This window comes from Lutra lutra, chromosome 2, assembly GCF_902655055.1.
Source record: "Lutra lutra chromosome 2, mLutLut1.2, whole genome shotgun sequence".
Classification (NCBI taxonomy): Eukaryota; Metazoa; Chordata; class Mammalia; order Carnivora; family Mustelidae; genus Lutra; species Lutra lutra.
This window is the reverse complement of record NC_062279.1, coordinates 182,311,970-182,337,673: the sequence shown is the minus strand read 5'-3', so window position 1 is coordinate 182,337,673 and position 25,704 is coordinate 182,311,970. Positions and strand designations below refer to the sequence as shown.

At 41.5% G+C, this 25,704-nt stretch overlaps 1 protein-coding gene across 3 annotated transcripts in view; it reads left to right on the top strand.

The window, feature by feature from the left end:
• Window positions 1–25,704, top strand: part of TEC (tec protein tyrosine kinase) — a 146,812-nt gene that overhangs the window by 87,666 nt on the left and 33,442 nt on the right. For 2 of the 3 annotated variants that reach the window (XM_047719237.1, XM_047719236.1), the window contains exons 3-6: window positions 19,370–19,474; window positions 21,170–21,251; window positions 22,190–22,318; window positions 24,500–24,540. In XM_047719237.1, coding sequence (XP_047575193.1) covers window positions 19,370–19,474; window positions 21,170–21,251; window positions 22,190–22,318; window positions 24,500–24,540 — 357 coding nt within the window. Of the gene's footprint in view, window positions 1–13,364; window positions 13,457–19,369; window positions 19,475–21,169; window positions 21,252–22,189; window positions 22,319–24,499; window positions 24,541–25,704 lie in introns of those variants that run through there. The other variant, XM_047719238.1, reaches the window with a different exon arrangement.

Sequence of the window (25,704 nt, the reverse complement as noted above, 5' to 3'; positions counted from 1 at the left end):
CTTTGATTTGAGGACATAAACAGTTCCATGTGACCTGCTTCCTTTCGTAACCAGGAATAAAAAATTTACAAATTGCGAAGTTCACAGTCCTGCAGCCTTGAAACATGCAATAGGGAAGGAGCTATCAAGTTGGTGATCAAAATAGTGTATTGAATTAAAAAAGCTGTTATTGTTCTAGATGAACTGTATGATTTGTAAATTTGGCTAACTTAAATCTAATTCAAATTCCAACATTTTTCTGAGTCGTCAATACTGATTATTGACTGGGTTCTGACCGGGCTGGGTGCTGATGGTGATCACAGCAGGCGGGCCCTGTTCCCATTCTCATACGTTGTTCCGTCTGTTATGGGCATCGGGTGCCTCCCAAGAGTCCCACAAATCCTAACTGTGGTTATGATTACACAGACGTTAGGAACAGTACAAATGGTTTGTATTCCAGAGTGTGAGGCATGTGAGTAGGACCAAAACGTACTAAATAATACAAAATGTATTAACCCAAATGATCAGAAATTACCACTATGTGATCCTTTTGGACTTAACAATTTGATATTGATATATTATCTCAGTGAATTGCTGAGAAAAGCCATCTCTCTTGCTGAATCCACTTAAAAGCCTGTGCCTGGTAGTATGAAGTTTTCAGATGTGCTCATTAGAGTTACGACAGTAGCTCCTATGCATTCCTCAAAAGCCTTCCAAGGCTGGTTGCTGTCTAGGTGGTATGATGTACTTCCACACTTCCAGAAGGGAGGTGAGGGAACGAGGAAGAGAAAACCCAACAGATATTGTCCCCATTGCAGGTGCTGGTGGGCTCGCAGAGAGTGGACTTGCTATTTGGGCCATGGGGATCTTATTATTGGCGTTGGGAAGCATCTCTTAGAATGTATTATGCAACATACATACATACACACACATATATATATATACATATATACATACATACATACATACATACATATACATATATATCTATATATATCTATATATATAACAACTTTTGCTAGAGTACCTGAGAGTTAATTGCATTAGCGATCGCAAACTAGGAGGGGATAAAGGGTTTAACAACGGGCCCCAGTGGTGAGAGCCAATGAAGAGCGTGACAGGGCAGCCTGGAATTGTGTGTCTTCATTTGTTCTCAGACGGTTGTTTGACCTCAGTGCCGCGTTTACTCAGCTGCAAAATGCCGATGCTACAGAACTGATCACTTTAGCAGGGTCCGCAGTTCTGTGATTAATTACAAAGTAATGTGAAATTGATGGATGCAAGAAGCTATGGAAATGGGACGTCTCAGAGCCTTTATGTGGACATCTGGGATTGTTTTCCCTTCTGAATCCAGTGTATACACTACCACAAGTGTAGCCAAAGCTTCATTGGTAGTAATTAAATAATGCGATCATCTCTACTTTTTACCGATTTAAAATGGATACTTCTTAACGTTCTCACAAAACACTTTTTGTAAGTAGATCCTACAGCCTTGATCAGGATTTTTAAAACTGTAGGGGCACCTGGGTGACTTAGTCCGTTAAGCATCTGACTCTTGATTTCAGCTCAGGTCTTGATCTCAGCGTTGTGAGTTCAAGCCCCGCATGGAGCCCACTTTAAAAAAAAAAGGTTGTTAAAAAAAATGTGATGGAAAGAAGTATTTTTTTTGCCTTTTATTACAGAAAGTTTCAAGTGTAGTTAAGAGTAGATAGAGTAGCACATGACCCCCATGTCCCCAGCACTCGGCCGCTTCGCCTCACCTCCATCATCATGTAGTAGATCCTGCCCGCTCCCATTACCTCACAGAAGTTGTATTGTTTCTTCTACGGATGCTTCGGTGCCCATCTCCAGAAGATAGGGAGTACCCGTCTTACGTAGAACCTTAATGCTCTCATCCCAAAACATAGCAACACAGCTTCCTTGATGTCATCAAACACCCAGTCGGTAGAAGAAATTTTTTAAAAAATGTATTTATTAATATTATGTTCTGTTAGCCACGGTATAGTACATCATTCGTTTTTGAGGTAGTGTTCAACAATTCATTATTTATGTATAACACCCAGTGCTCATCATGGCACGTGACCTCCTCAATAGCCATCACCTGCTTACCCCTTCCCCACTCCCCCCTGTCCCATCTGAAACCCCCAGATTGTTTCCCGGGGTCCATTGTCTCTCATGGTTCGTCTCCCTCTCTGATTTCTCCACCTTCAGATTTCCCTCCCTTCCCCTGTGGTCCTCCGTGCCATTGCTTATGTTCCACATGTGAGTGAAACTATACGTTGTCTTTCTCTACTTGACTTACTTCACTTAACATAATCCCCTCCAGTTCCATCCATGTCAATGCAAACAGTGGGTCTTCATCATTTCTGATGGCTGAGTCATATTCCATTGTATATATGGACCATATCTTCTTCATGCATTCATATGTTGAAGGACAACTCAGCTCCTTCCACGGTTTGGCTATTGTGGCCATTGCTGCTATAAACATTGGGGTACAGATGGCCCTTCTTTTCTCTACATCTGTACCTTTGGGGTAAATACTTAGAGTGCAATTGCTGGGTCATAGGGTAGCTCTAGTCTTAACATCTTGAGGAACCTCTATACTGTTTTTCAGAAGACGTTGTTTTAGAAGTAATTTTGTTTATAGAAGGTTCCCAGTTGAGAGGTTGTATAAACGTTTTCTGTAAATTATTTGCAACACAAAGAGAATATTCCTATAGAAACCATAGTAAAGGAATGATGAGTACCCAACAGGCCCACAGAAACCCATGGGACACGTAATGAGGCCCCTCTATTTTTCTTTGAGTATCTTTCTGAGGGGAGAGTTGATAGACAAGTCCTCTTCTCTTACTAGAGACCTTGCGCTAAGTCTCACCCTTTCTCTTTCTTGCCATTGTTCTTGTGGTGATCCCCCCCGCCCCCGCCATCTTCCTTCCTCTCCTCACCCTCTCCTCACTCCCATCCCCACCCCCAGGCTTGGGTAGAAGCAAAAGGAAGGCATTGTTCCCAATTTGGCTGATTGTCTTTGTTGGGGGGCTGGTGGGCGGGGGGAGACCCTTATAGAGAAGCTGCCATTATATGTCCCTTAATATTTGGAGGTATTTAGAAAACAGACTGCTGTGTGGTCCTCTGAACACTAGAGAGAACTAGAGAAATGTAGAGGGGTCCTGTAGAAGTTTATTTAAAGACTGAGCTAATGTTCTGCCTTTGCAGGACCCTGTCAGTTGTAAATAATTCACATTTCCAGGTCATGGTGATATGATGCATCTCTGCTCTCCACTCACGTCAGATTAGGACAGAGGGGTTTTTCTTAGTGGAGGAACTGGTCAGGGATGAGCAGGGAGGAGATGAAGTTCTTGAGGGTCCTCTGTGAACCTCCCAAATTGTCACCTGCCCGGACACACATTCCTACCTCTCAGACGCAGGCTGGGATCCTGGTGTGAGGCTGTGGGGCAGTTGTCCCAGGGCTTTCCCACCCCCCGGGGCTGTCGTTTTCCTGGTCATCACTCATCAGTCCATTGGGCCGTGATGGGGATGCTGGGGGTGGTGGGGGCAGGGAATTGTGCCCCTCTTGCTGCAGTTACTGGTCCTGACCACAGGCACAAAGCCACACAGTATGCCCTGTGTGTTTACCAGTCACCACTGCCACCCACCACCTATCCCGGAAATTGCACTTTCTACCCTGCCCTGTTAGCTGTCTGCAGCTCTCGCCCATCTGAAACTCACAACACTTCTCTCTCTTGAGTTCCTCTTAATAAGAGATCGGGTTTGTGTGATTCGAGGTATTTCCCCTTTCATAAAGATCGACAAAGTGTTAGTAAAAAAAGCCTGTGCACGTACCGTGTCCTCTGGAGAGCCGCACACAGACATGCACACGCACACATGTACACGTGGCACTCAGATTCCTGGTACTAAAGCATGGAGCCGCTGGTCGATGTTAACCATAGAGAGGCAAAAACTGAAACCTAGGTATGGGGCTTCCTTCTCTTTTGCTGCTTAAAAAGCCAGACAGCAGACAGCTTTGCAGTGACATATCCAATGATTGCCATCTTTGGTTGAGGAGGGGTCCCTTGATAAGAGGTAGGAGTGTCTTCGATGGGTTGTGTAATGTGACCTTTACTCTGCTCTCTGGGTGTTCCTCGGTGCAGCAGAATGCTTGTGTAGAGCAGGGGGCCCGGGGAAGCAGGGCGTCTTGGATCCCGGCGATCTGGGCATGCCTGCAGCCGCTGCAATGGCGTGTTTCTGAGAGAGCCGTGGCAAAGATAAAAGGAGCCCAATGCTTCTCTGAAACAGTAGAGTCAAATGGTGGTTCTGAGCGAATAAGGTGAAATGAAACCCAGGGAAGCCTTCCTCTCTGCTTAGCTGAAGCCCTCCCTGTGCACACAGGTCCTTGTTCGTTCCCTGACTTACTCTGCAGAGTCAGCGAGCCCCTGCCCCATGCCAGGCTGTCTGTCCCATGCCAGCATTGCTGGAGGTGCTGGGAGGCACTATGTCTGTCCTCTCCAGGCTCCCACTTGGTGGCCTTCATCTCTCCTGCCTCAAAGAAGGGAGGAATGAGAAAGGAAGAAAGAAGAGGGTAGGACCGGGCACCAACTTTGGGAGAAGGTGTAAAATTAATTTCATTTTTCTACCGGAAGTTCATTTAATGTTGGAAGAATTGGACGGATGGATGAGTTGTTTCTAAATGGGAATAAATGCTAAGATAGAGCCTTCATTTAAATGAGAGCTGATTGATTGCCTACTTCTGGCCCATTATAAAGTGAAGTTGTTTTGCTTAATCTTCATGCCCATTTTTCTCTTTTGTTGTATTTGTTGGTTTTTCTTTTTCCTACTTACTTATTTTTTAAAAGATTTTACTTATTCATTTGAGAGAGAGAGAAAGAGAGAGAGAGAGAGCATGAGCAGGGAGAAGGGGAGGGAGAGAAGCAGGCTCCCCACTGAGCAGGGAGCCTCATATGGGGCTCGATCCCAGGACTCTGAGATCATGACCTGAGCTGAAGTCAGAGCCTTAACCCACTGACCTCCAAGTGCCCCTAGTTTATTTTTTTTTAATCTATGATTTAGAGCACTAAATTATTAGCAGAGAAGGTCGTAGTTAACAAGTTTTCCTGGATTTCAAGCTTCCGGAGGGCAGGGGCCCTATTTTCTTTAGTATTATTGAGATAGCAATATACAATAAACTGTATATATTTAAATTGTATTATTTGATAAGTTTTGATATATGTACACATCTGTGAAACCATCAGTATAGTAAAATAATGAACACACCCATCATCCCCCAAAGCGTCCTTGTGCTCCTTTGCTTTTGATACCTCTCCCTTAATTCCCACTATCCGAGGGTATTACTGATCTGGTTTTTTTTTTTTTTTAAAGATTTTATTTATTTGTCAGAGAGAGAGGAGAGCGAGCGAGCACAGGCAGACAGAATGGCAGGCAGAGGCAGAGGGAGAAGCAGGCTCCCCGCCAAGCAAGGAGCCCGATGCGGGACTCGATCCCAGGACGCCGGGATCATGACCTGAGCCGAAGGCAGCTGCCCAACCAACTGAGCCACCCAGGCGTCCCACTGATCTGGTTTTTGATGCTGTAGATTGGTTTGCATGTACTAGTATTCTAGAATACACAGAGTCATATGGCATGTACTCTTTTTAAATGGGCTTCTTTCACTCAGCTGATTATTTTAAAATACATCTATTTTGTTGTGTCGATACTATATTTTATATTATTACTGAACAGCATTCCACTGTGTGGATATACCGCTATTTGTGTATCCATTCACCTGTTCATGGACATTTGGATTATTTCCAGTTTTCAGCTATTAAACATAAGCTGCTATGAATATCCTTGTGCACATCTTTATATATCGGATGCCTTCATTTATCTTGGGTAAATATAATGGCTTTTTTTTTTTTTTTTTTTTTTAGTGCTTTTGATGATGTCACCCTACTGGGGACACTATATATTTTTTTTAAGATTTTATTTATTTATTTGAGATAGAGCAAGAGAGAGAGAGCTTGAGTCCTGGAATCAAGTCCCACATCGGGCTCCCTGCTCACTGAGCCCGCTTCTTCCTCTCCCTCTGGCTGCTACTCCCCCTGCTATGCTCTCTCTGTCTCTGTCTCTGTCTTTCTCTCTATCTGTGTCAATTAAATAAATAAAATCCTTCTTAAAAAAAATAAACATATGACATGTCATATGCTAGGTACTGGCCATGGGCTGTCCTCTCTGACAGATCTGCCACGTGAGAGCCCCTTCTGCCTTTGTGACCCAGTTCCAGATGTTCCAGTGTTTTGCCCTTGACATTTTTTGAGAGATAGAGTGGTATAATGGTTATTGGAAGGCGTAAATGAGTTCATTTACGTAAATTCATGGGACAGTAACTGGCACGTGGTGCTGTTTAAGTGTTAACCTATTATTGTGTCTATTATTCAAATATGTTTATTATTCAAATAACCTATTATTGTGTTTATTGTTCAATTCTTCACCCAGGAAGTCTCATCATTTTGTACCTAAGCCATCAGATTCAGAGCCCAAATCCCAACACCGAGTTTCATATAAGTTCTTACTTCCCAGTAAAACATATGCCCTATACACCTGTCTCAGGAGTGAATGTGTCCAAGTGAGAGGTCTGCCCCAGAATTCAAACATTGCTATAGAAACCCATTCTCTGTTTCTGCATTTTCTGTATCTTACCAGCAAGGAATATTGAAACTTTGTGGTTTCAAATAGGTATTTGGGAATTCTGCAGGAATGCATGTCTTTGAGGAAACAGGTAGGTGAGAATTATTTATTTATTTTAGAGAAAGAGCATGTGAGAGTACGAGGGAGTGGAGGGGCAGAAGGAAAGAGTCCTGAGCAGACTCCCTGCTGAGCAAGGAGCCTGACCTGGGACTCAATTTCACCACCCTGAGATCATGACCTGAGCCAAAACCAATAGTCAGATGCTTAACTGACTGAGTGACTCAGGTGCCCTGGGTAGCCGAGAATTCTTATGTGTCACATTTATGGGGTTTTAGCTGAATATATCCCTGTGGATTGAATCTTGTCCGAACTAAGTCAATAACCCCAGTGTACTCTTAACTCGGGGAGTGGGAGGTATACCAGGCAGGCCAGGTGTTGGAGGAATACAGTAGTAAGTACAAAATAACAAAAATTAAGGCATGTTACCATTGGAAACAAAGAGATAATTTATTTATTTATTTATTTATTTATTTATTATTTATTTATTTATTTTTTTAAAGATTTTATTTATTTATTTGACAGAGAGAGATCACAAGTAGACAGAGAGACGGAGGGAAGCAGGCTCCCTGCTGAGCAGAGAGCCCGATGTGGGACTCGATCCCAGGACCCTGAGATCATGACCTGAGCCGAAGGCAGTGGCTTAAACCACTGAGCCACCCAGGCGCCCACAAAGAGATAATTTAACTCAGTGTTGTCCATACTCCAGGCACTGGGCATCCCACTGACATGATTTTAGCATATGTACATGCCATCTGTATAGTATTGTTACATGCTTAATGTTTCCTGTGGATAACTTCATGTCTTTTTTTCCATAAATACTTTTAATTTTGAAAGGAAACTATATTCCTCAGTAAGTGGAAAACCATTAATAAAAGGTAACCATGAAACTAAATACAATAAAAACCTATGTTTGTCCAAGTTCCACCTAAAGCCACAACAGATACTGTAATAGCATACTTTGGGAAACACTGGTTTAATCCAACATGTTTCCTTTATGGAAAGGGATCTGAAGTATGAGGTAGCTGAGATGTGGGATCTTCTTCTAGAAGGCACGCTGTAACACACATCCCCAAAACCCAATGCCTTAACACGATAGAAAGTTTATTTCTTACTGGCATTACATGTAACTACCCTCCACTTTTGATTCAGGGATCTAAGAACCTTCTAAATTGGCTCTGTTGTCTTTTTTGTTTGTATTTAAGAACAGCTTTATTGAGATATGATTCACTCACTTAAATTCTATAATTCAGTGATTTTCAGTAGGTTCACAGAGTTGGCAACTATCACTACAATCAGTTTTAGAACATAGTCATCAACTCAAAAAGAAATCCTTTTTCTTAAAAAAGATGTGTTTATTTATTATTTGAGAAATACAGGGAGAGAGAGAGAGAGAGCGAGAGCATAAGGGTGCTCAGGGTGAGGGGCAGAGGGAGAGGGAGAGAGAATCTGCAGGCAGGCTCCCCACTGTGCATGGAGCCAGATGCAGGGCTTGAGCCCAGGACCCTGAGATCATGACCTGAGCCAAAATCAAGACTTGGATGCTTAACTGACTGAGCCACCCAGGTGTTTCCCCAAAAAAGAAATTTTATACCTATCAGCATTCCATTGTCTGTTGGTCTCCTGAATCCTCTACTGGATTTTCTCATCCAGCTGGATCACAAAGTGGGAGATGAAGCATGGAAGATGGTATGCAAGGTTTTAGAGGACAGGATGTGGTCTCACATCACTTCCGCCTACACTCCCTTGGCTAGAGTTCATTCCTGTGCCTTCACCTATATGCATGATGATGAGAAAATACAGTGGAGCTGGGCACCCAGGAAGAAGAAAACGTGGCAACCCGAGCTCACTGGCATCATCTCTGTTCCAAGGGATTTGTAATCTTGGAATTTATTAAGTCTGGAATTCCATGAATTTGGAAGTCTGTTACATGAAACTTATGAAGGATCCATATATATTTATTTCTGCCTAACTTATTCTAATTTTTACTAATTTTAAAAATTAAACCAGGTAAATCCCTTTTAGACTTATTTCAACACACATACCTTAGTAAGTTTTGCTTTCAACTGTGATAAACATATCTGGTAATAATTTTTAGAAGTGTTTTTGAGCCACAACGGGGATTTGGGGAGAGGATTGCCACAAGTGTAGAAAAGTCCTAAGAGGGAATGGCTACTCAAGAAAAAACTTTTTAAATATGGTGAAAAAGTATCTCCAGAAACCTTATGATTGTTTACATTAGCATTGTCTTACATGAATATTATTCTGTGAGTTCAGAAATGAAATTTTCTGCCCTCAGATTCTTTATAATTTATAGCAGTTTTTCAACATCCTGTTTTTAAACTGGATATTATGTTAAAAACCATAATTGAACTATGTTTGTGTAACTGCTGGCTTTTTTTTTTTTTTTGTAATTTTATTTATTTATTTTTTAGTGTTCCAAGATTCATTGTTTATGCACCACACCCAGTGTTCCATGCAATACATGCCCTCCATAATACCCACTACCAGGCTCACCCAACCCTCACCCTCTCCCCTCTAAAACCCTGTTTGTTTCTGAGAGTCCACAGTCTCTCATGGTTCACTTCCCCCTCCGATTTCCCCTAACTCACTTCTCCTCTCCTTCTTCCAGTGTCCTCTGTGTTATTCCTTATGCTCCACAAATAAGTGAAACCATATGATAATTGACTCTCTCTGCTTGACTTATTTCACTCAGCATAATCTCTTCCAGTCCCGTCCATGTTGATACAAAAATTGGGTATTCATCCTTTCTGATGGAGGCATAATACTCCATTGTATATATCGACCACATCTTCTTTATCCGTTCTTTTGTTGAAGAGCATCTTGGTTCTTTCCACAGTTTGGTGACTGTAGCCATTGCTGCTATTAACATTGGGGTACAGATGACCCTTCTTTTCACTACATCTGTATCTTTGGGGTAAATACCCAGTAGTGCAATTGCAGGGTCATAGGGTAGCTCTATTTTTAATTTCTTAAGGAATCTCCACACGGTTCTCCAAAGTGGCTGCACCAACTTGCATTCCCACCAACAGTGTAAGAAGGTTCCCCTTTCTCCACATCCTCTCCAACACATGTTGTTTACTGTCTTGATAATTTTGGCCATTCTAACTGGTGTAAGTTGGTATGTCATTGTGGTTTTGATTTGAATCTCCCTGATGGCTAATGATGATGAACATTTTTTCATGTGTCTGTTAGCCATTTGTGTGTCTTCTTTGGAGAAGTGTCTGTTCATGTCTTCTGCCCATTTTTTGATGTGATTATCTGTTTTGTGTTTGTTGAGTTTGAGGAGTTCTTTATAGATCTTGGATATCAGCCCTTTGTAGTATCATTTGCGAATATCTTCTCCCATTCCGTGGGTTGCCTCTTTGTTTTGTTGACTGTTTCCTTTGCTGTGGAGAAGCTGTTGATCTTGATGAAGTCCCAAAAGTTCTTTTTTGTTTTTTTTTTTTTCCTTTGCCTTTGGGGACATGTCTTGAAAGAAGTTGCTGTGGCTGATATCAAAGAGGTTACTGCCTATGTTCTCCTCTAGGATTTTGATAGGTTTCTGCTTCCAGTTGAGGTCTTTTATCCATTTCAAGTTTATCTTTGTGTATGGTGTAAGAGAATGGTCAAGTTTCATTCTTCTACACATTGCTGTCCAATTTTCCCAGCACCACTTATTGAAGAGACTGTCTTTTTTCCATTGGATATTTTTTCCTGCTTTGTCAAAGATTATTTGACCATAGAGTTGTGGGTCCATATCTGGGTTCTCTACTCTGTTCCACTGGTCTGTGTGTCTGTTTTTGTGCCAGTACCATGCTGTTTTGGTGATCACAGCTTTGTACTAAAGCTTGAAATCAGGCAGTGGGATGCCCCAGTTTCGTTTTTCTTTTTCAACATTTCCTTGGTGATTTGGGGTCTTTTCTGGTTCCATACAAATTTTAGGATTGTTTGTTCCAGCACTTTGAAAACTGCCGGTGAAATTTTGATAAGGATGGCATTGAAAGTATAGATTGCTCTAGACTGTGTAGACATTTTAACAATGTTTGTTCTTCCGATCCATGAGCGTGGAATGCCTTTCCATCTTTTTGTGTCTTCTTCAGTTTCTTTCATGAGTGTTCTGTAGTTCCTCAAGTACAGTTCCTTTATGTCTTTGGTTAGGTTTATTCCCAGGTATCTTATGGTTCTTGGTGCTAGCTTCTTTATGTAAAAGTTCTGAGTGGTTTTGTTGATGTTGTTGTTTTGAGTTTTGTTTTTTTTTTTTCTTTTGTAGTGTAAAAGCACTATAGGAAATGTAAAGCACCTGTGTCAATGGTTATTATAAGTTGTTGAAAAGGGAGGAAAAAGTGTTAGATGCCAAGTTTTTGTTTTCACTGTCTTTTGTTCATCACTAGAATTTACCCCTTGGTAAAGAGGGGGCATTTTATCCTACCACCATCAAATTGGAAATGCCTTTGAACTTCTACTTCTCCTGATGCCGGAGAGGTCTACGTCAAAACTGTTCTCAATATCCACAAAAAAAACCCTGCCAAATCCATCCTGGGGATTTCCTTGTTTCTTGTGATTAATGTGTCCTGTTGCTCTTATGCCCATTCTTTGAACTGTGTCCTAAGTGAAAAGGGAAAAGAACAACCCTCATGAATAAAATAGACCTTTGGCTCATTGGAGAGTTTTCGCAGACTGTGTCATTTTCTTTCCTTTTCTTTTTAAGAGTTGACTGGATCTCTTAGCTGTGTGGTATTGACTTATCTGAACTTTCTTTGTGGACAATTATTGTTCTTCTCCTTAACCTTAGCAAATGTCTGCTTGTAAACTCCTTAAGACCAAGACATTTTGAACTTCGGTATCTCCATTATGGTTCTTTGGTATCTGTGCCTTGCCAGCGGTAGGGAGAAGCAGAAATCCATCTTGATGAATATGGCTGAATGAAGGACCTGTCCCATTGGAATGCAATGTATATTAACAGCAACTTTGAGGCTCCCCATTTGGCAAGGACTGCGGGTTCTAGGAATTTTAAATTTTGTGTTCTTAATTTGATGGCAATATTATACATAACTCCCCCAGCAATATAACCTGTGTGTGCCCACATATGTATGATAAATACATATGGGTGTACACATACACACACACACACTTTTTGTCTCCATTTTTGGGGTACTTCCTTGTCACCGAATGACCATGTCAACAGCCCATCTTTGGTTTTAATCGTTGTGGCCTATTGAGAAAGAACAGTGGCTGATCAAACACGAAGCAGTTCAGTAGTGCCAAATGGAGGCCTAATGCTTGGATGGTGCTGTGTGTTCAGTAAGCAGAGGTTCCCTTTAGCTGAAATGGAGAGAAAGGGTGGAAGTGGTAGTCACATGGCCCAGAGTAATGCAAGCTTGTACAAGTCAGAAGAACTGTCTTCAGGGCAGAGTTTCAACTCCAGCAAACGCCCATCTATCACATCCAAGTAATACAAAAAAAAAAAAAAAATCTTATTTTTTGTATAGTTTTGTTTGTATTTAATTTGTAAACTATCTTTGTCTTAGGGGTATTAAGAGCTATAAGCATAAGAAAGTTCTACTTATTTTATGTGTGTACTTAGTTAACAGAGTTCTCTTTACTATAAATACCAGTTAAGTGGTATCATGTTACTCAAGTGGGTGTTACACTTAAGAATTCAAGATTAGAATTAGACAAGAGTTCAAATCCTGGTTTATTGTGTGACTCTTGGCAGTTAATTATACCCTTTATGTCCTGATTTCTTCATCTGTTAAATGGGATGATAACTGTTTTCATAAAATGCTGTGAAGATTCATTGAGTCAACCATGCGAAGAGGTTGACACAGTGCCTGACTCAGAGTGAGTGCTCTACAGTTGTTAGATTTTGACACAAGATAATTTTATTTTTTATAAGAAGAGTCCAGAAATATTCCAGCTTGAGAGACTTGGAGTCAGGTAAATGCCTTTGCGTTTTTGAGAGCTCTGGGCTCAATAGTGGCTTAGTCTCTTGGCCAATCTTGTAACTGCTCGTCTGATTAGTTTCGTAACAACTTTCCAGGGTTATGGTGAAAGCTAATTAATGGTAAATGCTGCGTTTAGGGAATGACTTCATATGCCAGACACCGTGCTTAAGCATCTGTGTGCGTTATCTTTATTTCTGCTAAAAGCTTAGCAGAGTGAAGAGAGAGTCAATTATCATATTGTTTCACGTATTTGTGGAGCATAACAAATAGCATGGAGGACAAGGGGAGATGGAGAGGAGAAGGGAGTTGAGGGAAATTGGAAGGGGAGGTGAACCATGAGAGACTATGGACTCTGAAAAACGATCTGAGAAGGGGTGGGGGGTGGGAGGTTGGGGGCACCAGGTGGTGGGTATTGTAGAGGGCACAGATTGCATGGAGCACTGGGTGTGGTGCAAAAATAATGAATACTGTTATGCTGAAAAAAAAAAATTAAAAAAAAAAAAAAAAAGCTTAGCAGAGTGAATAGTAGTGTCATATTCCTACAGACAAGGAAACCGAGAGGGAGGGGACAGAACTTGCCCTAGGCCATACAGCTTCTAAGCAGCAAAGTCTGGATGCAGGGTCTCCCTGTTTCCACAGTTCCCACCGCCTTCCTGAGATCCTATTGCAATGCGAGGATGACTCATCCAGCAACTTTCTACCAGTGGCCTGCGGCTGGGAGGAGCCACATTAGGAATAAAAGCTGTGATGGGGAAAAGGGGAGGGGTCATTGGCAATACTGGAGGAAAATCATGGTAGGTCTTTCACTGTGCCTAATGGGGACTCAGAGGCCTGGGGAGTAGGGTGTAGAAGGAGGACACCAGGGTATCCTAGAGATGAACAGTTGACTTCCACGTTGACCTGGGGCCAGCCCTGAATGCTCGTATACATTTAGAAAAAAATGTTATTTCATTAATTTAGGATTGATATTGATATTCATAAAACACTGAGTTTTCTGGAAATTAAAGGAAAACAGGGTACCTTGAAAGACTTGCTGGGGGACAGGATTTCCTGCATTTACCTCCCAGTTCTGCCATTCACTTGACATGTAGTTTTAAGCAAGTTATAATTCATCTCTAGATCTAGTTTCCCCATTTGTGCTGGTTTAGAAATGTGTAAAACGACTATTACATAACTCATTTTCAAGCTTGGTTGAGTGTATAGAGGGTATGCAAGAGAGGAGAAGTATGTATCCTGTGTTTCACACACACACACACACACACACACACACACACACACACACACAATCACAATGTTGTGCGTCCTTCTTTGCAGACTGGCTCAGCACAGTGTTGAACGAATGTGTGCTAAATGCCAGGTAGATTTTTCAGCGTGGATGATTCAAACAGGAGTAAGGTGATGTCTTGGCTTAATTGTGATTTTCAGTTTGGTGGGCACGGTGAAGGCTATAGTTATGGAAGGCACATATTGCATGGAGCATTGGGTGTGGTGCATAAACAATAATTCTGTTACACTGAAAAGAAATAAAAAAAAAAGAAAGAAAGAAAAGGGAAACTTCACATGAAACATGTAATGACCTTGGATATTTCTCCTTGGGCCACAATAGTAACAGTAATGTATAGCATACTTCTGTAATCGTGAAGTGATTTTCTTTCTTCTTTTTTTTTTTTTAAAGATTTCATTCATTTATTTGACAGAGATCACAATAAGCAGAGAGGCAGACAGAGGGAGAGGGGGAAGCAGGCTCCCTGCTGAGCAACGAGCCCAATGCGGGCCTCCATCCCAGGTCTCTGGGATCATGACCTGAGCTGAAGGCAGAGGCTTTAACCCACTGAGCCACCCAGGCGCCCCATGAAGTAATTTTCTTATTGAAGAAACAATAAACAGTCTGAATGGAGAAAACACTGTATGTTCTATGTCTGTCCCTTCTCTGCGTTAACTCTCATTCACCAGCAATGTGAAGACCAGGTGTTAAGGGGGCGGGCACATGGCTCTTTCCATAACTCTTAGGGTTCCCTATGGCAAGTCTCTTCCTTGATCTTGCCTAACCTCCTAGGCTTCCCTGAGGTGTGGCTACAATAAGGTTCTACTATATATACATACAACATATGTGTTGAGAAAAGCAGAGTTCTCTTTACTATAAAGAAAATGATCTGCACCGCTGAATACGAGCTTCATATTGTCAGTTCCCTCCAGACATTTCCAGTGGGTTGTCCAATAGTCAACTCAAAAAGCATTTCCCAACATTGTCTCAAACCTGGTTCTTCTGTGTTCCTTGTGGTGACTCATGGCATTGGTGTCTACTGGTCACTCAGACTCAAAATCCTGAGGTTTCCTAACTCCTTCCTCTCTCTAAATCCCCACATCTAATGCCAGAGTTACGTGACTCTCTCTTCTAATGTTCTGGTGTCCCCACTTTCCTCACCTTATTTACTGCCATTGACCAGGTTCATGACCTCGTCAGCCCTCACCTGAAGACTGCAGCAGCTCCTGGCTAGCCTCTCTGTCTCTATCCATTCGTCACCCTGCCATTAACAATTACCATTTCAAAAGCAAACCCCAGTACAGCACTCTTCCTTCCAAACTGCCAAGTCTGGCCTATAGGCATCTTCCTAACTTGGTCCCGAATAACCTTTTTGGTGTCATTTCCTACACTTCCCCCTGAACCGTTCTGAACCACGATGAATTTTTTTTTTCTGTTCCCAGATGAGTGCTTTATTGCTTTTGCTGCCTGGAATATTTTTCTTCTACTTTCTCTACAGGAAAACTCCTACTTATCCTTTAGAAACCAAATCAAAGCAGTACTTCCTTCCTGAAACTTCCTCAACTCCTCCTGGTCCAGTCTGCCTGCTCCATAACACACCATGAATTCACAAGAGTTTGTCATTATCTGATTCCGAATCCTGCCCTTCTTCTCCTTCCACTGAGTATATTATTGTGAACTCCTCTTAGGGAGACCCTCAACCCCCTTGCATAACTTTGACATTGCGGCACACAGCGCTGTACTTGGTGTCTGATCAGTGTTTGCTGATGGGGTAGATAAAATCATGCATAGCAGCTTATAATTGAACCTTTGTCTGCAAACCCCAATATTGGTACATTACATGAATAGATTGTATGTCCCAGAACATGAATTTAGGGGGCTAAGTCAATCTAGTATGTAGGCCATCCTAAATTTTCCGATATAGATTGATTTGTTTTTACTTTTTCAAGATTTTGTTTACTTATTTGACAGAGAGAGACATAGCAAGAGAGGGAACACAAACAAGGGAAGTAGGAGAGGGAGAAGCAGGTTTCCTGCTGAGCAGGGAGCCTGATTCGGGGCTTAATCCCAGGATCCTGGGATCATGACCCGAGCCAAAGGCAGATGCTTAATGACTGAGCCATCCAGGTGCTCCTAGATTGACTTGCATTTAACAGCTGCATTTAATAGCAGGGGCAGGTGGTGAGTGGAGATGAGTATCTTGGAAACAGACCAGCCTACTGCTCAAGGACTAAGAGAGCTGGCAGGTGGTAAATGACCCCTGAGAACAACGTTGGGAAAACTCCACGTCAACAGGGATTTTCTCCAGGGTTGGGAGATTAAGGGTCATTTGATTTTCCTTGTGCTGTTAGTATTTACTACGGTTTTGACAGTGAACATGTGTGACTTGTTAATAAGAGGATGGTGCTCTGTCAATTTCTCCCATGCACTAGCTGGCACAGACCCCAGGAGCAGGGCAGGGACCCTGTCTGACCAGACCTCTTAATGCTGTGCAGTAGGTTCTTTCCTGGTTGGCCCTGCTCACCTTTCCATCTTGCCGCACGCACGCTGTTTCAACCACACTGGTCTTTTTTTTTTTCCTACTTATTTATTTAATGTAGCCAACACTTACAGATATCATATTATAGGCCACACACTATTCTAAGCATTTGGCAAATACTAACTCATTTAGTTCTCATAGCTGTTATTATTCCCGTCTTACATAAGAGGCAACCTCAGTCATCCTGGATTATGTTTTTCTTCATCTGTGCTGTTTACTCCCTCCCTGTCGTGTGCCGTTCAGCTCCTCCCAGTCACATACTGGAATTTCTTTTCCAGAATTGGCATTTAAGCTTTGGCTCCTCCGTGTCCATGCCCTCTTTTTCTTTATATACAGTGCTTACAACACTGTATCAAAAATACTGTCCGTCTTGGGCAAGTCAATTAATTTTAGTTTCTTCCCTCTTGTACCCTTCTGGTCATGTTGCCCTCACTGAGTTTGAGGGATTGAATGGCCCAGTAGTTGTGAGCTAAATGCTCAGGAAGTGAGCTTCCCTGATCTTGACCGTGTGTTCCTTGACACAGCTGCTGACACAGGACAGGTGTTGTCTGCGGGACACTGAAGGTGAGGGAGAGTAGGAAAACCCAGGATGACCCAGAGTCAAGGCCATTCAGGGAGAAGAGAGTGGTGGCACTTTCAAATGCTTCATCAGGGTGTGAGTAGATGACAATTGAGGAAATACTGTTGGGTGGGGGTCACTGGTGACGTTTTTGAGACCAGCTTAGCAGGCGGTGGTGAGGAGGAAGTAGACAGCAAGTAGTTAAGGAGGAGGAGTAGGTGGGAAGGAATGGAAGGCTGAGGATGTAAGCATCTTCTCTTCCAGGAAGGGAAGAGGAAAGCGAGGGCAATAGTAGGGCCAGAAGAAGGGTTCTTGGTCTGGATGGGAGAGGCCCGTATGTGTCTACAGGTAGAAGGAAGTTTCTCAGAAAAGCATGGGTGGGGAGAATGTTGTTCTGTCTACTCTGGCTGAAGGTCAGTCCATGCTCAGAATACCTGTTGCCCCCCACTTGGGGACTTAGCTCCATTAAAGCTATTACTTGTTTGCCACTGGGGTATCCCAGGGTCCACTAGGCTTTGGGGTCAGTTGGGGTCCTTGTTGAATATTTAACCTGAGTTGCAGTTTCCTTAACTTCTCCAAGAGACAGGATGAAAGAGAAGAAAAAAAGAAAGATAAATCTTAGAATGCTTTTGATCTCCAGAGGGAAGAAGTTGAAGGGTGTGCTCGTGGGATGGCTGCTCTCTTCCTAAAGCAGTGAGGGAGCTCGCCTGCTGGGACGAAAGGAATGGGAAGGGTTTGTAGCTCTGATAAGACTGACGTTCTCCATGGAAGCCACCAGGTTCTCTCCATGAGTCATAGACAAAGGAAGTGAGGAAAGCATAGGGGAAGTATAGGGAAGAAAATTAGGATTATCGTTGACTTTCTGCAACCAGGTATGCACGAATAGGGAAGGTGTGGATAGCACTGGGCACCGACAAAATTGTCAAAGGATATATGGGATTTGTGCAGGGGCTGGGGGAGAGAGGAAAGAGAGAGAAAGAGGATACTATGGTGAAATGACCTCCAGGATAGTCCAAGTCAGCTGTCAGATGGGAGCTAGTGACCTGGGAGAGTGGGCAGGTCTGAGGTCTTATGGTGACAGTAAAAATGCAGAGCAGGTTCCTGGGAGCAGGATAGAGGCCCCAAAGGTTGTGACCAGAAGACAGTTTTAGATTATTCAATGAGGGAATTTTGAATGACTGATGACAGGGGTTGGCTGGGTCACCCCAAACATTACAGTGTTCTTCATTTCTCTACCTTTCCTTCTAGTCTTTGTCATATGAATATCTACTGTCTTCTTCCCAAAGGTAACTTTCATCTTTACACAGTTTTTCATGGGGAATATATCAGTTAGCATTATTCAGTAAACATTTTTTATTTCTACATTGTGTTTGTGATGGTTTTTAATGGGTGTATTCTATCAACTTACGTTTGCATGTGCTACTTTGTATTCTTGTGGATTTTTCCCTTGGATGAATTCTCAGGTGTGAAATTACTATGCTTAAGGGTGGAGGGAGGTCTTGATATGTCCTTAGTTAATTGCCGCTGGCAGAACTGCAATGAGCAGAGAGGGCAATCGAGAAGTAGAATAGAATATCCAACAATAGAATCTGAATGGGAGTTTTATATGAATATCTCAAGTCCGCCTCACATTCTCCTGAGTAGAAAAAGTAACTGGCTAGAGTTTGTATCTGTGATCAAGTACCTGGAGGTTGGTTGTTTTTTTTTTTTGTTTTTTTTAAGATTAATTATTATTTTTATTTATTTATTTATTTGAGAGGAAGAGAGAGAGTGCTGGGGGGGAGGGGCAGGAGGAGAGGGAAAGAATCTCAAGCAGATTCCATGCTAAGCATGGAGCCCCATGTGGGGCTTGATCTCACAATCCTGAGATCATGACCTGAGCTGACACCAAAAGTCAGATGTGTAACAGACTGAGCCACTCACGGGACCCTCAAGTACCTGGAGTTTTGCTTGGTTTGGTCTTTGATGCTATTTCGTCAGCATCATTTTGGGAATGAGTGCTGTCATCCAGACGTTGAAGAAATTGAAAAGATACTTGCCTGAAAGGGGATGGGGGCAATAAAAGGGAGTCCATTTCTGAGCTCTGGAGTATTTTGGGGGGCAAGGACAGGAAAATTTAGAAATAAACAGAAATAGTTATTTTCACATAATACTATTATTTTATTAACAATTCTCACAATGTTAGCATTTTGAACAGTTTTGACAATAAATGGAGACATGATTTAGGAAATTATTAAGAGAAGTGTAATATTTTGAATCAGTGATTTCATTAACAAATATTTCTTTTGACTACATTTTTTCTTGTTATGATTGTAATGGTTCTCCCTCTGTTTTTCTTTGAACAGAAAAAATACAGAAAAGGATTTATTGATATTGCAAAAATCAAGTGTGTGGAAATAGTGAAGAACGATGAGGGTGTTATCCCCTGCCAAAATAAATATCCATTTCAGGTAAGCTGGCATGATTTTTTGCCACAGAATAATTCTGGGGTTTTAGTCATGTTTACTATTTGACATTACAGTTTTCTGCCATTGCTTTCGTGGTCGATAAAAAAAAAAATTATTCTTTTTTCGCTTTAGTGAGGTGCAATTGACACACAGGAATTGTGTATATTTAAGGGGTACAGCGTGATGTTTTGGTATAGGTATACATTGTGAAATGATCACAGTTGAGCTGATTAACAGATCCATCACTTCATGTAATTACCACTTTCTTTCTTTTTTTTTTTTTTTAAGATTTTATTTATTTATCTGATAGACAGAGATCACAAGTAGGCGGAGAGGCAGGCAGAGAGAGAGAGAGAGAGGGAAGCAGGTTCCCCGCTGAGCAGAGAGCCCGATGTGGGGCTCGATCCCAGGACCCTGAGACCATGACCTGAGCCGAAGGCAGAGGCTTTAAACTGAGCCACCCAGGTGTCCCCGACCACTTTCTTTCTTTTTCCTCTTCTCTTGTCTTTTCTTTCCCCCATCTCTTCCTTCCTTCCTTTGAGCACTTAAGACCTACCCTCTTAGCAAATTTCAGGTATACAGTACAGTACTGTTAATGGTAGTCACCAGGCTCTACATTAGATTTCCAGAACTCATTCATGTTGCTTCACTGAAACTTTATACTTTCTGACCAACATCCCCCCGTTTACCCCTCTTCCCTGTCCCTGGCAACCACCACTCTCTCTACCCTCTGCTTCTATGAATTTGACTATTTTAGATTCCACAGGGAGTGAGATCATGCAGTATTTGCCTTTCTGTGTCAGAAGCGAGGTTTCTAGCCTTGTTTTTCTTTTTAGCCATTCAGGGTGTTTCTGCCTTGTGCCCGTGACCAAAGGTGAAAGGACAGACCACAGAATTCTTGGGTTAGTTTCCCAGGCAGAGTTTTATTACTAATATTAAGAATACTAAGAGTACTAAGAGTAAGACTTAAGTTGCTCACCAGGAGTTACCTCTAAAAGAGGCATTATGGTTCACAGTTTGGGCTCAGGATCCTGGTTTTCTGGATCATCAGCCAGATGAGATGGGCAGGTTATCTAGTACAACGTTAGGGGGTGTCATACGCAGTGTGTTCTGTATGAATGGTGCCTTCTGGTGTTACACAGGAGTGGAAGGTCTGGGGATAAGCCTTAGTCTCCTCCTCTGTAACATGTAAATATGATGCCTTAGTAGTAGGATTAACTGAGTTAAATATCTGTGAAGCACAGATAGACATAGAGTTGGGATAGTGTTTAATAAAGTTAGCCACTGCCGTTATTTACAGTGGCGAAAGGAAGGTACAGTGGTAACATTGACAGGGTAGTCCATTCATGTAACATATGATTCAGAAAAATGCTAGATTAGAATAATTCTTGCTACACCAAATTTACTTAAGGATCTTCAATTAGTTAGATTGCAAGAAATAATGATTAGTGAAGCATCTTGGTCTCTCTATATTTTTTCTTCTATTAAAACTCAGTCCTTTGCAAAATGTGTATCTTACTTGATGTAGACATGAAGAAATACATATGCTTTTGTAGGTTCTTTGGATCCAAAGTAATTGACTTTTATTCGATCATTTCAGAATCATTTATTGATGCCTCTGGTACCAAGGGCTCTGTGCTAGTCAGAAATGCTGTGTCTAAGTATTTCTCATCTATTCTGTCTTTTGTTTTATTTTAGGTTGTTCATGATGCTAACACACTTTACATTTTTGCACCTAGTGCACAAAGCAGGGACCGGTGGGTGAAGAAATTAAAAGAAGGTAAAACTCATAATGAAATATTAACTGTACATAATTTTAGGATGTAACATTGTTATCACTGGAAGAGAAATTTGGCCACTGTATCTTGCATTTGGAATCTTTTAATCTACAATAAGTGTTTTTCTGAGGACAGTCGGCTACTGGGATACATGATGAAGACAACTTTCTTTTTTATAACCTGATTCCTTCTAGATTCCTTTAGAAACTATACACATAGTTTCTAAAGCATGCATGCTTTCAAAAAAAAAAAAAAGAATGCATGCCTTCATTTAATGACTAATACTTTTTTTTTTTAAGATTCTGGGAAATTTTTTTTTTTAAGATTTTATTTATTTATTTGACAGGCAGAGATCACAAGCATGCAGTGAGGCAGAGAGAGAGAGAGAGAGGGAAGCAGGCTCCCCACTGAGCAGAGAGCCCCATTTGGGGCTCGATCCCAGGACCCTGAGATCATGACCCGAGCTGAAGGCAGAGGCTTTAACCCACTGAGCCACCCAGGCGCCCCTAATGACTAATATATTTAACGATGAGAAAGCTCTGGGCTTTTTTGATAACAGGATTTTATTTTTTAAGACATGGTCTGTGTAGTCAATGTTTGGTGTGGATTGACGACTTGTGCATAAAGTGTTTCCATGAATGATTTGTACTGCTGGGTCCTCATCCCTTCTCCTGCAGAACAGAATGGGGTGAGCTGACTTGTGTGCTTATCCATCATGGTACAGCAGAGGTCACTTCTGCTAACAAGGGCGTTTCATCAAAATAAGAAGGTGAAAGAGAACCATATAGATTTTCTGAATGCTGGGCTATATGAGGTTATGAAAGTGTTTTCATAATAAACGTAGCATCTGAGAAATAAAGAATGATCGACAGTGTTACCTACAAAACGTTCTGTCATCCATTTTATCTCACTAGTCACTTAATGTGTCTCTGAATTACAGAAATAAAGAACAACAATAATATCATGATTAAATATCATCCTAAATTTTGGGCAGACGGAAGTTATCAGTGTTGCCGACAAACTGAAAAATTAGCACCTGGATGTGAAAAATATAACCTTTTTGAGAGTAGTAAGTATTTTATTTTATAATGATATTATGTGCAGGATATACGTACTATTGGTATAGTGTGAAAGTGACTTGGTTTTGATTTTGATGTTGGTTAACTATGACCCTTACACCTTCTCGTGCTGTGTGAATGTAGGGTGGGTGTATTTTGTATGAATAATTATGTTTATTTAGCAGTGGGGCCATCTCGTGGAATCAAAAGGTCTATTTTCAAGAGCTTTTATCACAGTATGGAAGCCTGCTCAAAATGACTCTATTAAAAGCATGAGCTTAATGTGGCACCATCAACAGCTTGTTCCCTTTCAGCTTTACTGAGGTAGAGCTGGCAATTAAAATTGTAAGATATTTTCAAGTGTGCAGTGTGATGATTTGGTATATGTATGCGTTGTGAAAGGATTCTTCCCATGGAGTTAAGACATCCATAACCTCACATGTTAACCTTCCGGTGTGTATGTGTGAGAATATTTCAGTTCTACTCTCAGTACATTTCAGTTGTACATTACCGTGCTATCAACTACCGTCACCATGTTAGACATTAGACCCTCAGACCGTATTCATCTTATACGTGAAAATCTGTGCCCTCTACCAACAACTCTATCTCCCTCCTCCCAACCCCCATCTCCTGGCAACCACTTTTTTTATTTACTCTGTTACTATGAGTTTGAATTTTCTTTTTATTTTAAATTCCACATGTAACTGATCCCCTGTGGTATTTGTCTTTTTTTTTCTGTCTGGCTTATTTTCACTTAGTACAACGCCCTCCGATTCATCCGTGTTGTTGCGCGTGGCAGGATTTCCTTCTTTTTAAGGGCGGGATAATATTCCATTTTATTTATATATATTATAAATATTATACAGTACACTATATATACACACTGTGTGTCTTTATCCATTCATCTGTTGATGGACATTTAGGTTGTTTTCATACCTTGGCTACTATGAATAATACTTCTATGAATGCAGAAGTGCAGATAATGTCTTCAAAGTACTGCTTTCCTGCCCTTTGTGTATATACCCGGAAGTGGGATTGCTGAGTCATATGGTAGTTCTATTTCTAAATTCTTTTTTCTTTTTATTTTTTTTAAAGATTTTATGTATATATTTGACAGAGAGAGATCACAAATAGGCAGACAGGCAGGCAGAGAAAGAGAGAGGGAAGCAGGCTCCCCCCTGAGCAGGGCCCGATGCAGGGCTCGATCCGAGGACCCTGGGATCATGACCTGAGCCAGAGGCAGAGGCTTAACCCACTGAGCCACCCAGGTGTCCCTCTATTTCTAATTCCTAGAGGAACCTCCATACTGTGTTCCATAGTGGTTGCATTCCTAGCAACACTGCATGAGGCTTCCCTTTTCTCTACACCCTCCTAGTATTTGTTACCTCTTGTGTTTTTGATAATAGTAATTTTGACAGGTATGACGTGATATCTCATTGTGGTTTTGATGTGCATTTCCCTAATGAGGAGTGATACTGAGCCCCTCTCAATGTACCCGTTGGTCATCTGAATGTCTTCTTTGGAAACATGTCTGTTCAGGTCCTTTGCATCATTTTTTTTTTTTTAAGATTTTATTTGACAGAGAGAGAGAGAGATCACAAGTAGGCGGAGAGGCAGGCAGAGAGAGAAAGAGAGAGGAGGAAGCAGGCTCCCCACTGAGCAGAGAGCCTGATACGGGGCTTGATCCCAGGACCCTGGGATCATGACCTGAGCTGAAGGCAGAGGCTTTAACCCACTGAGCCACCCAGGTGCCCCCCCTTTGCATCATTTTTAATGGAGTTTTTTGAGTTTTTTGGCTGTTGAGTTCTATGAGTTCCTTATATATTTTGTATATTAACCCCTTATCAGGTATGTGATTTGCAAGTATTTTCTCCTCTTCTGTGGGTTGCCTTTTCATTTTGTTGATGGTTTCGCTTGCCCACAGGAAGCTTTTTAGTTTGTCCTAGTCTCACTTGTTTACCAAGAACAAGATAGGGCCCCAATCCCTCTGGCATTTATAGTCTGTTCTGGAAGACAGAAAACAAACCAGCTTCGAAAGCACTTTAAATTGTTCCCCACAACAGTGTTACAAGCAACATGCACCAGAGTGAGAGTCCAAATTTCTCGTCCTTGCGTTCGTTTTCACTTCTCGTTAAAGCTCTCAGTCATTGGTAGATGGCATTTTGACCTATTTTTGTTGTTGTCATTTTCAGGTATAAAAAAAGCACTACCTCCAGCACCAGAAACAAAGAAGGTAGGCGGTCTTTACCTTTTGGAAACATTTACAGTTTCTTTTAAAAAATTTAATTAAAATTTTTGTGTGTGTGTGTGTTCCAAAATTCATTGTTTATGCACCACACCCACTGCTCCATGTAATATGTGCCCTCCATAATACCCACCACCAGGTTCACCCCCGCGCCTCCAAAACCCTCAGTTTGTTTCTCAGAGTCCACAGTCTCTCATGGTTTGTCTCTCTCTTGGCTTTCCCCCAACTCACTTCTCCTAAGTTTATATTTATTCACATGATTCTGCCCCACTTTTCATATCAGAGGAAGGTATGCTGAGTATTTTTTTTTGGTATCAAATAATATTAATTTAATTATATCACATTATCATGGGGGCCCTCTCCTCATCTGGCATTTTGCTTATATTTTGGCCTCAAGAATTGTAGAAAAGGTGTGGAACTTTAAAGGAACATTAAAGGAATATTTCAGTATTAAGACCACAGTATCATGATGAAAAAGTGACTTAATGATTTAATGATAAACCATTATTGACTTAATGATATATCAATGACTCAGTGATTTAATGATATGCCTTTGAAGAGTGGGGTATGGTTGGAAACACATGTATTTGGGACCCACATCATACCTGATCCAATGTGAATCTGGTACGAGTGACTTTGGGTGGATTACTTAAACCATTGTTTCATGTAAAATGGGAATTATATACTCTATTTCTTCTTTTTTTTTTTTTTTATATATACTCTATTTCATGGGCTCAGTATTAAGAATAAATGAGAAAAAGTGTGTTAGGTACTAAGTGCATGCCTTTCACATGGAAAGCACGAAGAAATGCACATTGCTCTGCTGGACAGGAGACTTGACAGAAGACTCACTCCCTAGTGTGTGTTTTCCCCTTGTAGGCCATTAGAATGGTGGGTCCACCTTTAGTCTTCTGGTTTCTACTCACATATTGTCTTTGGCTGTCCCTGGAAGGGTAGCCCTGACAAGGAGCAAAGGCTTTCTGATGTTTAAGGAGGGTTTTTGCTCATGTCCTATATTCCGAAACCCATGAGACGTCCAGTAGCATCAATGTCATCAAAGTCACGGGAGGGTTCCCCAGATTTTCCTAGGTAGACTTGAGGTTTCTGCTTTATTCTCTGTTGCTGTGTGAGTCATTTAGTGTTTCACTTCAC